The sequence below is a fragment of the Dama dama genome, chromosome 12 (genome assembly GCF_033118175.1).
Source record: "Dama dama isolate Ldn47 chromosome 12, ASM3311817v1, whole genome shotgun sequence".
NCBI classification, from domain to species: Eukaryota; Metazoa; Chordata; class Mammalia; order Artiodactyla; family Cervidae; genus Dama; species Dama dama.
The window spans coordinates 44,896,459-44,910,856 of NC_083692.1; the positions used below are offsets into that span (position 1 = coordinate 44,896,459).

General features: G+C 37.6%; 2 protein-coding genes across 8 annotated transcripts in view; both read right to left on the bottom strand.

The window, feature by feature from the left end:
• Positions 1–1,429: 1,429 nt before the first annotated feature.
• Positions 1,430–2,125, bottom strand: LOC133066279 (large ribosomal subunit protein uL22-like). Its single transcript, XM_061157185.1, has one exon. It carries the CDS (start codon positions 2,084–2,086, stop codon positions 1,532–1,534), a length of 555 nt encoding a protein of 184 aa, XP_061013168.1. The 5' UTR covers positions 2,087–2,125; the 3' UTR covers positions 1,430–1,531.
• An 8,605-nt stretch (positions 2,126–10,730) lies between these two features.
• The window catches only part of ATOSA (atos homolog A), an 83,865-nt gene continuing 80,197 nt past the window's right edge, over positions 10,731–14,398 (bottom strand). For 6 of the 7 annotated variants that reach the window (XM_061157191.1, XM_061157190.1, XM_061157188.1 and 3 more), the window contains 2 exons: positions 13,311–13,510; positions 10,731–11,316 (listed from right to left, as the gene is read on the bottom strand). In XM_061157191.1, coding sequence (XP_061013174.1) covers positions 11,163–11,316; positions 13,311–13,510 — 354 coding nt within the window. In that variant the 3' untranslated portion in view covers positions 10,731–11,162. Of the gene's footprint in view, positions 11,317–13,310; positions 13,511–14,398 lie in introns of those variants that run through there. The other variant, XR_009695113.1, reaches the window with a different exon arrangement.

Consider the following 14,398-nt stretch of genomic DNA (forward strand, 5'->3'; position numbering starts at 1 on the left):
ACCATCTCTTCTTCTGTCCTCTGTCGTCCTCTTCTTCTCCCGCCTTCAGTCTTTCCCAGTTTCAGGGTCTTTTCCAATGAGACAGTTCTTCACATCAGGTGGCCAAAGTATTGGAGTTTCAGCTTCAGCATCAGTCCTTCCAATGAATATTCAGGACTGATTTCCTTTAGGATGGACTGGTTGGATCTCCTTGCAAGCCAAAGGACTCTCAAGAGTCTTCTCCAACACCACAGTCCAAAAGCATCAATTCTTCAGCACTCAGCTTTCTTTATAGTCCAACTCTCATATCCATACATGACTACTGGAAAAACCATAGCCTTGACTAGATGGACTTTGTTAGCAAAGTAATGTCTCTGCTTTTTAATATGCTATCTCGGTTGGTCATAACTTTTCTTCCAAGGAGTAGGCACCTTTTAATTTCATGGTTGTGTCACCATCTGCAGTGATTTTGGAGCCAAAAAAATAAAGTCTCTCACTGTTTCCACTGTTTCCCATCTATTTGTCATGAAGTGATGGGACTGGATGCCATGATCTTAGTTTTCTGAATGTTGAGTTTCAACCAACTTTTTCACTCTCCTCATTCATTTTCATCAAGAGGCTCTTTAGCTCTTCTTCACTTTCTGCCATAAGGGTGGTGTCATCTACAAATCTGAGGTTATTGATATTTCTCCCTCCCATCTTGATTCCAGCTTGTGCTTCATCTAGCCCAGCATTTCTCATGATGTACTCTGCATATAAGTTAAATAAGGAGGGTGACAATATACAGCCTTGATGTACTCCTTTCCTGATTTGGAACCAATCTGTTGTTCCCTGTCCAGTTGTAACTGTTGCTTTCTGACCTGCATACATATTTATCCAGAGGCAAGTCAGGTGGTGTGGTATTTCCATCTCTTGAAGAATTTTCCATAGTTTGTGGTGATCTATATAATCAAAGGCTTTGGCATAGTCAATAAAGCAGAAATAGATGTTTTTCTGGAACTCTTTTGCATTTTCAATAATCCAACGGATGTTGGCAACTTGATCTCTGGTTCCTCTGCCTTTTCTAAATCCAGCTTGAACATCTGAAAGTTCACGGTTCACTTATTATAGAAGCCTGGTTTGGAGAATTTTGAGTATTTGTGCGGTAGTTTGAGCATTCTTTGGCATAGCCTTTCTTAGGGATTGGAATGAAAACTGATCTTTTCCAGTCCTGTGGCCACTGCTGAGTTTTCCTAATCTGCTGGCATATTGAGTGCAGCACTTTCACAGCATCATCTTTTGGGATTTGAAATAGCTCAGCTGGAATTCCATCACCTCCACTAGCTTTGTTCATAGTGATGCTTCCTAAGGCCCACTTGACTTCACATTCCAGGATGTCTGGCTCTAGGTGAGTGATCATACCATCGTGATTATCTGGGTCGTGAAGATCTTTTTTTTTTTTTTTTGCCTGTTAAAACTCATTTGATCTATTTTGTGGTTAACACTTGAAATACATTTACTAATTAAGACAACCAACACTTTTACTTTTATTTGCATTTATTTTCTGCGGCATTTATTCCCAGGCCATAAGTTTTTGTTTCTTCAGTTTCTTCTGGGATATCTTTTTCTTCTGTGCAACCTCCTCTTCTGGTTTAGGAACAATCTGTTCTTTTTCAGTAAGGATCATCTCAATGTGGCAGGGAGAGCTCATGTAGGGGTTGATCCGACCGTGAGCTCTGTAAGTCCTGCGCCTCATCTTGGGGGCTTTGTTCACTTGGATGTGCTCAATGACCAGAGAATCTACATCTAAGCCCTTAAGTTCAGCATTACTCTCTGCATTTTTGAGCATGTGTAGTAAAAATTCAGCACTCTTTTTGGGCCACCGACCCTGCGTCCAGCCCCACTGTTTGGCCTGTGCACACCTACCAACTCCACCATTGTAACGACGGAATGGCACACATTGCTTCTTTAAAGTGACATCCTTCAGATACTTGGTGGCTTTTCGGATATGCATACCCTTTATTGCCTGGGCAGTCTCACGAGTGTTCTTAAAGTGAACACGAAGATTTGAACCTCTTGATTTGCATGATTTTGTGGGGTTTTCTGGGTCTAGTGAATAGCGCACCATTTTTAAGGGTCAGCTCAGGCCGCTTACCGGAAAAAACGTGAAGATCTTTTTTTGTACAGTTCTTCTGTGTATTCTTGCCACCTCTTCTTAATATCTTCTGCTTCTGTTAGGTCCCTACCATTTCTGTCCGTTATTGAGCCCATCTTTGGACTTCCCTGGTGGCTCTGGGCTTCTCTGGTGGCTCAGAGGGTAAAGCGTCTGCCTGCAATGTGGGAGACCTAGGTTCGATCCCTGGGTCAGGAAGATCCCCTGGAGAAGGAAATAGCAACCCACTCCAGTATTCTTGCCTGGAGAATCCCATGGACAGAGGAGCCTGGTAGGCTACAGTCCACAGGGTCGCAAAGAGTCAGACACGACTGAGCAACTTCACTTTCACTTTGCCTGAAGTGTTCCCTTGGTATCTCTAATTTTCTTGAAGAGATCTCTAGTCTTTCCCATTCTATTGTTTTTCTCTGTTTGCACTGATCACTGTGGAAGACTTTCTTATCTCTCCTTGCTATTCATTGGAACTCTTCATTCAAATGGGTATATCTTTCCTTTTCTCCTTTTCCTTTAGCTTCTCTTCTTTTCTCAACTATTTGTAAGGCTTCCTCAGACAACTGTTTTGCCTTTTTGCATTTCTTTTTCTTGGGAATGGTCTCGGTCACTGCCTCCAGTACAATGTCATGAACCTCTGTCCATAGTTCTTCAGGCACTCTATCAGATATAATTCCTAGAATCTATTTGTCCCTTCCACTGTATAATTGTAAGGGATTTGATTTATGCCATACCTGAATGGTTTAGTGGTTTTCCCTGCTTTCTTCAATTTCAGTCTGAATTTGGAAAAAGGAGTTCATGATCTGAGCCACAGTCAGCTCCTGGTCTTGTTTTTGCTGACTGTATAGAGCTTCTTCACCTTTGGCTGCCAAGGATTCAATCTGATTTTGGTATTGACTATCTGGTGATGTGCATGTGTAGAGTCTTCTCTTGTGTTGTTGGAAGAGGGTGTTTGCTATGACCAGTGCGTTCTCTTGGCAAAACTCTATTAACCTTTGACCTGCTTCGTTTTGTACTCCAAGGCCAGATTTGCCTGTTACTCCAGGTATCTCTTGACTTCCTACTTTTGCATTCCAGTCCCCTATAATGAAAAGGATATCTCTTTTCGGTGTAAGTTCTAGAAGGTCTTGTAGGTCTTCATAGGACTGTTGAAGTTCAGCTTCTTCAGCATTACTGGTTGGGACATAAACTTGGATTACTGTAACATTGAATGGTTTGCCTCGGAAATGAAGAGAGATCATTCTGTTGTTTTTGAGATCGCATCCAAGTACTCATTTCGGACTCTTTTGTTGACTATGATGGCTACTCTGTTTCTTCTAAGGGATTCTTGCCCACAGTAGTAGATATGATGGTCATCTGAGTTAAATTCACACAGAGTCCATTTTAGTTCACTGACTCCTAAAATGTCGATGTTCACTCTTGCCATTTCCTGTTTGCCTACTTCCAATTTGCCTTGATTCATGGACCTAACACTCCAGGCGCAATATTGCTCTTTACAGCATTGGACTTTACTTCCATCACCAGTCACATCCACAACTGGGTGTTATTTCTGCTTTGGCTCCGTCTCTTCATTCTTTCTGCCTTGCCTACTTCACCCTATTTATCTTTAACATCCCCAATCTGACATCAAGGCTTTTCTTGAGCCCCTACACTAGGTCAGAGTCGACTCTTAAATATTGTCATGTTTCTGCATAGTTGCTTAAGAATGCACACTTTATCATTAGACAGTGTTTGTTGTGATTTCTTTATTAATGTCACATTTCCTGTTTAGACAAGCCACATCAGGGCAATATTTGCTTATATTTTGTCCCCAGAGTCCAGCAATTCCTAAATAGTCAATAAATACCTGAAGAAGGAAGTAAACTTCCATTCATTTGTCAATTCCCAGGGGTCCATTCCCACTTTAGTGAAACTGTTGGCACCGAACTCCTCCAATGACATTTTAAATTGCCAAAAGCATTGGCTTTACATTTAATCCATATTCTACTTGACATCTGAATAGCTACTGGCAATAAGTAGTGGTTCCAATGAAGCCTCTCTCATAAAACTTGGAAAAAAGAATGCCTTCTAAGGGTTAAGTTAGTTAAAAGCAACAGATAATGCAATTCTATGGGAATCTGGTAACCATCAAAACTCAAACCAGGGTGCCCTGGGTTTTTACCTAGTCCAAGCTGTCTATGCTGGCTGCAGGACAGGTCAATGAATCTAAAATAAATAAATAAATGGCAGGTTCTTTTATAGATCAGAGATTGGGGGAAATGAGGAAGCAAAGTAAAAAGGCCGTTACTCTTGCAAATGTCTCCTAGAATGGCAAGGCTCAGGAAGGGGATGTGTTAATTTCCTTCATCCTGCAATCTACATGTGACAGGGTTCTGGAAGAAGGCACTTCACCAGTCAGGCAGATGGGCAGGATTCTCTGAGGCAGGCCATTGTATATGATTATCATAACAAAAGCAACAAAAAGCAAGTCAAAGAAACAGTTCTAACATGGAGTCAGAATTGGCTTTTGCTCTCAACAGAACCTCTGGCAGGAAAAATTGCACCGGGGTTGCAACTTCAAAGACAAAAGGTGCACTTCTTTTGGAGAAAGAAATTGGGGATTGTCAGTCAAGGGAGTATTTAAAATAATACATTTCAAGATGCTGGGCCTGAGCCCACTCTTTGACAAGGATCTCTATTGAGATTGACTTAAGTTGGTCCAGCTGAGAAACTTCTTAAGATCAACTAAATATTTGCTCTCATTTCGTACTCACAAAGGAACTTATTGAAAACTTGCCTTTCCTCTATGCAGACCTACAAGGAGAAGCCAAGAATCACTTTGGGAATACGAGGTGGCTAAAGGCCAATACTAATATGAAGAAGAGAAAGTGTGGACACAAATGACCATGTTCGTAAACAACAGTGACATATAATATTCCTTGACATTTCTCCCACTTTTCTCAGTAAAGTGTGTGTGTTTGTCCTTCTGTAATCTTTTTTTAACCCTGCTGACTGTTACAGGGCTTGTCCCATCACAGTAATAAGAATTATAGGACTTAGGGCTGTGCAGCTTGCAATTAAAAAGCAGCATGAGGGAATTAATAGAGAACACTGTTGTGATGACTTGGATAAAGTACAGAGTGAAAAGAGGGCAAGTTATGTTGTTAAAATCTCAGCCTGTTCTGTTAATGTTCCAGCTACTGTGAACCCAAAAGCCATTTTACCCCCTCTTTTGACTCCCTGTATAAATTCCTCTTGGGATTCCCATGGGGCTCAGTGGTAAAGAATTCACCTGCCAATGCAGGAGATGCAGATTGGATACCTGGGTTGGGAAGATCCCCTGGATAAGGAAACAGCAACCAACTCCAGTATTCTTGCCTGGAGAATTCCATTGACAGAGGAGCCTGGCGAGCTACAGTCCATGGGGTCGCAGAGTCAGACATGACTTAGCAACTGAGCACAGGGAGAATGGAGAATGCACAAGTCAGGCTAACTTAAGTAACTAAAATTTTTATTGAGCAACTAAAATTTTATTTTTATTGAGTTGACATTGTGGTATATATCTATGTCAGTGTATTTGTGAGATAAAATCTAGTAGACACATGTATATAGAAAATCAGTATATGTAACCTTAGATAAAGAGAATCTGGTCCTGAAAGAGTGATACTCACAAGGGCCAATTTGAATTTCTGAAGGGCAGATTTTGACCAATGTAGAATTTACAAAGACCAATGCCCCATTGTGGGGACTGTCTGGGAGGCCATACTTCCCAAAATAACGTTCCTTTTGCATCATCAACCATGTACCTTAATGTTTAAAATCACACAGTGATCACCAATTCCGTGTTTCTCAGAACTTTTCTTCCCTTGACCTCTAGGAAACCACTCTCTCTCTCTTACTTGTCTGGTCATTCCTTCTTAACCTCCTTTGTTGAATTTTTAAAAATTATTTATTTTTATTTATTTGGCTGTACTGGGTCTTAGTTGCAGCATGTGGGATCTGGTTCCCTGACCAGGTATTAAACCTGGGCCCCCTGCATTGAGAGCATGAAGTCTTAGACACTGGACCATCAGGAAAGCCCCTTCTTTGTTGAGTCTTTCTTTGCCTCTTAATGTGGGGATTTTAACAATTCTGTCCTTGGATACCCTTCTCTTCTAGTTTTACACATTCTGAGAAATCATTTCCACCCTCATGGCTTCAACAGTCATATATATATATATATATATTTTAGATCAGTGCTGTCCAAGAGAACTTTATGTAATGATGGAAGCTTTGTGTATACGGACTAGTCAACAGAGTAGCCACTAGCCATACATGAATAATGAGCCTTTGAACTGTTACTAGCACAACTAAGGAAGTGAATTTTCAATTTAATTTAATTGGCTACAAGGATTAGAATTATTGAGAAACCCTAGTAACAGAGATTCTCATTAAATCTAGGGTGAAGTCAAAGAACTGATGTTTAACCAAAGCTCCCCCTTGTGATTCTGAGGCATACATGCACATTGGATTTTTCAGTCTTGGAACTTGGTATATAAACATTTTTAAAAGATCAGGGGTCTTTTTGCATTTTAGGTGCCCTAGTTCAAGAGTTTGTAGGAGTGAGTAAAGCAGGTAAGATGTTACATCCAATCCACTCCTCAGGTCTACCTACATCACTGCTGGTGTTGTATCAAACATCAAGAACAGAATGCATTTTAAAATTGAAGTATAGTTTATTTTCAATGTTGTGGTAGTTTTAGGTGTACAGCAAAGTGATTCATATATATGTGTTCATTCATGTATATACATATATATGTTCCTTTTCAGATTCTTTTCCACTGTAGGTTACTACAAGATATTGAATATAGTTCACTGCAGTATATAGTATGTCCTAATTGTTTATCTATTTTACATATAGTAGTATGTATCTGTTAATCCCAAACTCATAATTTATCCCTATTCCCCTTCCCTTTTGGTAACGATAAATTTTCTATGCCTGTGAGTCTGTTTCTATTTTGTAAATAAGTTCATTTGTATCATTTTTTAGATTCCACATATAAATGATATTGTATGATATGAACACAATACATTTTTAATGAAAGGGAAAGACTGGAAGATCAACTCAGGGAAACCAAATGAGATACGGAGTGGCAGAAACCCTGAGTATAAATGGTGATATCTGTGAACAAAATTCAGGGAACGATACCTGACTAAGTAGTTCAGATAACTGTAAAAAGAAAAGTTTCAACAACCTGACTGTTGGAAGTAGGACTTAGAAAGTGGGGGATACCCTTTCTCTAGGGATTCAGTGAGACAAGAGAACTTTATATGAGCTAGAAAGGCTGGAATAGGAAATTTCTGAATGAATTCAAAAGAATGAGAAACAGTGGGGTCTGGAAGAAACTTCTAAAACTTTAGGCATTGCCTTATTATATATCTTATTTCAGAGCAAATTAACTTTCTTTGCCAAGAATATTGATGAAAAGTATATTTTAGTGCCAGGCCAAGGTTACCAGTTTAAAAAAAAGAAGAAAGAAAAGAAAAAAGGGGCAAAATACTAGTGTAGTTGAATGGAAAAGTCAGAAGCTTTAACTGAGATTTGAATCCTGGCTCTTCAACTTACTGACCCTGTGACCTTGGGCAAGTACTTCAAGCCTGTTTTTTCTTTTACTGTAGATTATATCCATACTCTCTGAATCATGGCTTTAATACTGAATAACATAGAAATCACTTATAGAACCTGGCACACAGTAGGCATTCATATACTCCCTGACTCTTCCCACAGTATTCACATTTAAGACATACATCTCTCACAGATAATCCATGATGGAGTAAGTTGATTCCAACCCACACAGAGACAGTCTTAGGGATTGAGAGTGAATTCCTATCATGGTGAAAAGCCTACTTCCCATCTAGACTGATATTGCGTCCCAGGTCCAGTAGAACAATTGAGGTTTCATGTAGCAAAATTTGAACAGCTACCATCTCTGTAAAGTGATAGCTAAAAGGGCAGATGACAGGAGGAACTTTCACATTTACTTTATATAACTATGCAGTGTAAAAAGTTTTAAAACATGCATTGCATAAACTAAAATTGAATCATTGCTTCATTCACAAACTGATTAGAGAAGAGTGGGGATCCCAAGGATGGAGTTTTTGGAGAAATTACTTCCTTTCATCAACACTCTGGGAATGAGAGAGACCTGGTGGAGTAAAATGACAGTAGGTGGGAAGCTTCTGTTGGGTCCCTTCCAGCCAGTCCCCATTGTCATCATTTATTAATATTTTTCATTTTCTCCTGATAAGAAAATCTCCAAAGATTTCCCAGAGGTTACTTGTGTCCTTAAGTTTCTTTTAAAAAGAAGTTACCCCTCATTTTTTCAGTCTGCAAAACTTCCAGGTGAGCCTGCAGTAAGTGATGAGAACTCTCACAGGTAGCAGTGTTGGTTGTCTTACCTGCATATGTCAAACACTCTCAATGCGGTGACATAACCTGTGAGTACAAAGAGGGGGAGTACAAAGTCTCGGCCTATGACAAAAGAAGGGTAGAAAAAAAAACGTTATGATAGAGATAGTGCCAGGGCAAGTGAGAGCAGTCGGGTGCTGGGTGACCGTACCTCACAGGGCAAAAGAACACAGACAAAAAGGGCCCTAAGAAGTAGATGGGTAAAAGGTCAGCACGTCTTTACCATGGACAAACTTGGCAGGAAGAGCACAAGATGCTTCCAGCTCCTTCAGTCATTTTCTTGAAATCTTCTTTAAAATGTTCAGAAAGGTGGAAAACCAAGCACTAGAGAAAATTCTAGAAAGACTGCATTGCGGTATCTACATAAAAGACACTTGCAAACATATATATCACTAATTTTTGGATTACTAGAGAGGTTAAAGCAGCAATAACATTTTTTTTAATTAAAAAAAGGCATTTTGATGTTTTAAATGGTATTTTCCAAGTTTTATATAAAATGATCAATACTGACTTTTGTCAAGTGTATAAAAAGTCTATTGGGATTGACATATACATACTACTATGTATAAAATAAATAACTAATAAGGACCTACTATATAGCACAGGGAACTCTACACAATATAATGCCTATATGGGAAAAGAATCTTAAAAAGAGTGGATATAGATGTATATGTATAACTGAATCACTTGGTTATACACCTGAAGCTAACACAATGTTGTAATCAACTATACTCCAACAAATTTAAAAAAAAAAACTCTAGCTACATGTATTTAACTACTTATTCTAATAATTAGTTGATGGAATTTAAGAAAAGGCACATTAATGATACTCTCACCTCATTTTCTCAATCATACAGACCCAGAAAGTTTAGAGGATTTCTGAAGTCAGTTCTGTCAGATACCATTAAGAACTGGGATTAGAATCCAAACCTTTTGGGTCCTAATCCCATGTTGTTACCACATGGCTAAAGAGTAAGAACAAATCATTACAAACTTGTGCCACTGAAAACTTTATTTTTTAGTTTTATGGAATATAAATAGCCTTTTCTCTTTAAGCTGGTATTTCAAAAGGAAATTTATAAGAGGCTTCTTGCTGACCACCCCCAAAGCCGTCAGATACACATTCATATCCAGTTTAGATTCTTCTGCATAGTCTATCCATTAGCTGAGTTCCAAAAATAAAGACCCTCCCATCTCCCAAATTCAAGACTGCTCACTTAGTTCTAGACTCCCAGGTGTTCCAAATCTGGTCTACTTGAACGGTAGGTATTTTCTTTTTTTTTCATATATAGAAGCTATGTTTAAATCTTTATTTCCTTAAATCTGGAAGCATCAGTAACAAAAAAAGAGAAGAAAGGAAGGAGAGGAATTGGAAGGAAAAGAGAGTAGAGAGAAAGAAACCCAGAGAGAGAGAACCCGCATTCATGGCTTTGGGCATTCCCAGTATTCACCCATTGTTAGCTGATCGGCTGTTACCCATTGTCCCTGTACAAAGATCTAAAGCTACTCCTCTTTCTGAGGGGGATGGAAAACTTCGATGCATTCAATCAAGTTCTCTTACTCAGTGGTTTTCCCAGTTGCCAAATGCCTTCCATGTGACCCTGAATGAGAAACTGATAATTGGAATGAGGCTCAAGACATCTTCCCTCTCCTCTTATCAGCTGTAAAGCCAGAATAGAAACTGTATGATGGGTACCAGAAATTCACTCAATCGCGTAAATGTCTCATCCAAAAATAAAAGCCAAATACACATTTCTTTGTTTCTTGCATATATTTACAATATAAATACTAATTTGTCTTCAAAGTACATATTCTTTTAACAATTTGCAAAAATTATCTAGAATGGGACAGCAATTTAAGGTAAATCCTCTGTAGTGGTGATTAAGGAAAAAATAGAACTGTTTTGGGGGTAAGAGATTTTAGAAGGAATATGAATGGGCATGATGATCTGAGATTGCAAAGGGAATGTGAAGCAGCTTAGTCTGCATTGCACTGCCAAGACAGCGTGGTACGGGACTACTGTTGTGAGACGGCAATCGGGATGAGGTGTTATAAAAACTGAACCTGGGAGATATGAAAAGTACACATGCTTGCATAGTGCGTTAATCTTAAAGAAGCTCAACATTTCATTCTCATTTTCAATAACTTAAATGAATAGTACTTAAAACACATCACACAAAATTAAAAGACTTGTGCATATATTTCAGATTTCAACAGTAATGTCAAAAATACACAGTATGATTTTACATAGGATTTGTGCTACATTAGAACACTAGAGACAAACATCACTTGAGTATTAAGGAAAACATTAAATATTAAATAACTGAGAAATAAAAAGTGTAAACACTAATCTAATTGTGGGAGGGAGGGGGTTTGCTATTGCAACACGTCCAATGAAGTGGTTTCAACAGTACAAAAAGGATTAGGACATGAGTGTTTCCAGTCTACTTGGAATATGTAGATCTCATTCCAGGAATCCTTTGATTAAAAACTGGTCCAGGAAAACAGGAGAAGATCCACTCTCCTGCTTGTTAATTTGGTACACTCCTTTCTATGCTAATTTTTACTTTCAAACTTGGGTACTGGGCAAATACTTTAAGCTGTCACTCTTTATCAACATCTTGGTGAAAACTGAGGGTTTGTTGGCGATTCAGTGTAAGATTTGAGTTCATATGCAGCACCGCTATCAACTTCCATTGACTTTCTAGAGAACAGGAGCCGTACATCTCTATGGAGGTAGATCTTTCCAGATTTAGAACTCTGGAACCTAAACAAAGAAACAACAAAAGATGCCTCATTTCAGGAAATAAGTGTTTAAAACAAACAGACCTGAATAAGTTTTGAGTTTGAAAGTTTTAAGTTTTGAAAGCAGGAAGAATTAGTCTTGTTACAGTATTAACAGTCCCTCTTTAACAAAATATTTGACATCTTATATTGCCAAAGCAAGTGCTGCTATGTTAAATGCTTCCCCTTCACTATTCCGTACACATTCCACACTCCCTTTGCCCTCTTACAATGACAGAGGTGCTTTCTGTAAATCTGGGTTTCACATACAATCCTACTTTATATTCTTGACACCAAAGCACATGCACCTTTCCTCATCTATAGCATGAAGTTTCAGTTCATGTCAGCCAGTTATACTACATTTGGGCATCCTCTAGTTCATACAGAGAATAACCCATATCACACAACCTGCCCTCCTACAATTTTGACTACAATAAAATGGATTCCACACTTGGAAAGTTACCACGGAAAACTATATCATGCTTTGAGGATAACCACAGGATGAGAAAGGACTGCTACCATCCGTAGCGGCTAGCCAAGCCTAATCATCAATAGAAATCAAGGGGAGAAAGTTAGCAGTGAAATGAAAATGGTTATCAAAGCTGTATATGGAACTGCTTCTGTCCTCTGCTAACATCTATAGCATACTACAGGGATTGGAGGCTTCAATCACATAAATCTATCTGGAAGATTATGGGTATGTCAGACATACCCTTTAGTGCTAATTTTTGTGGTTTTCCCTTTGTATAGTAGAAATATCTGGGACTATGGATGACATTCCCAAATTAGCTGAAAAATCTGGTGGTCAGTTGTATACATTAAAACAGACCTCAGGCTGGCTCACTCATTCTTTCTGAAGTTTTTCACCTTTTCAATCTGAAAAAGAACATGGTGAACTTTGGGAATTACACCATACTTTCTAAAGTAGTTTCTTAATAGCATTTAAGGTATCTAATCATTGGTTACATATGGCTAAGGTTGTTGCAACAGATTAAAGAAATGACTGGTAATTCTCCTGATGAATGGGGCTTCTCGGAGTAAGAAGTTAAGATGAATTACTGTCACTGATATGATCAGTCTCCTCCCTGATTGAGGGCTTACTATTAGGAGTAGAGTTATGGACAAAAGACTATTGAGCTTTCTACTAAGCAACAGACTTCCTCACAGAAGCTAAGAACTGCACTAGGATATCAGGGCTACAAGGCTTACCCCTGGAAGCATGAACTTCAAGAGCAAACAAATGGTTTCTCACAACCTAGAGCCATGAGCTGGGTAGTAAACGTTTGAGGAAAACATATTTCTGACAGAGTAACCAGAATATAAGCTGTATGAGAACAGAGATTTTTGTCACTGTTGCTTCCCTACAGTCTAGAAGCATGCCTGACACATCAATATTTTTTGAATGAATGAATGAATAAATGAAGGTTAAGAATTTCCCTGTCCAACTCAGAAGCCACAAGCACCTACTGAGCACTTGAAATGTGGCTAGTTCAAATTGAGGACAGCAAATGAACGTAAATATCTCACTGATAGTTTTTATGTATATTACATAATCAAATTATAACACTTGAATGTGTTAGGTTAAATAAAACATATTAATCCTCTGCTACCTATTACTTTTATAAATGTGGCTACTAGAAAATATAGAACTATTTATATGGGTCATATTACACTTCTATTGGGCAGCATTGCTTCAGAAAACTGTTTCACTGCCCCTCCAGATATATTAGCACTTTTTTGCTATAAAATATTTTACATTACACAGCTACCAATAAAAACTCCCCTAAGTCAACAAGTAACAATGACTGCAAAAAAATATGCCATGTGCTTTCTGCATCCTGCTGTATCATAAAGAGTGTCCAAGTTAAGCAAATTCCAAGGGGCACTTGTCTAGTTAGAGAGTTTTTTTAAAATAAAGTAAAAATTTTAGAGTTTTCCTCTGAAATAATCTATTTTCATATTCATTTAGAACATTACCTCAGATGTATGAGGTAGCGTAATAACCGTTCTTCTGTATGTCGGATGTTCTCTTTATTAACACTTCTTTTCATTTCTTGTTTAACAGGTACAGAAAAAGTTCTTTGTCGTAGGAATGTCTGATGATTGGCTGGCATATCTCGCAAGTCATATATCACAACAAACATCTTCACCACAGTCTTATTAGGATTAAATAAGGTCTGAAGAAACAATATAAAAATTATTTTTTAAAAACAATGATTTGTTGATTAGACTTAAAATGATTATGCCAACAGTAAAATAGGGTTTGTAATGATAAATTAATCCCAGTGGATATAATTCAGTTTGAGGGAATAAAGCTAATAAAATTTCAGAAGTTTATGAAATGATATTCAGTATTTTTAATGGTTCAATTTATTTTTTTATTTACAGAAATAAGAGATCCTGTAACAAATCAAAATCTTTTAGTCACAAATCTCTTATTAATAATAGACAATACACAACTTTTACTCTTGTTCATATATTAAGAAATAGTTCCATTAGATTAAACAAAATACAGCTTCACTGAATTAAAACATTCCAGTTCAAATATTTCAAATATTACTTTATTAAAATGCATTAACTGCAAAATGTTCAAAATAACATTTCAGCTTTCCTCACATTTTAAGTGAATAAATAGAAATTTTTTTAAATAAAATGTTTGGTAAAACTAGACTTTGATGCTTTAGGTACATACTGTTATTATAAAATTTAAAATATGTTCTCAGAAAAGAAATTCTTATTTGGAAATTTTTCCAAGTTTAGAAAATAAAGTTCATTATTATTAGTTACAAAGTACACTCTAAGTAATAATTTATGTTCTTACAGTTAGATTCATTTCAGAAACTTCAGTGACACTAGACATTTTTTTTTTTACCACCATCAATATCATAATAGACCAAAATTAAATTCAATCACTATTTGGCCATGAATAACTGAAGGAATATTATTTTTTAAAAGTACTAAGTTTTAAACAAAATTCCAAGCTGCTGATTTGACTTTAACCAAATTACCAACACATCAATAGGTAACTTGGTGCCCATGCTTTCAGAAGCTCATCCGTGGCACTG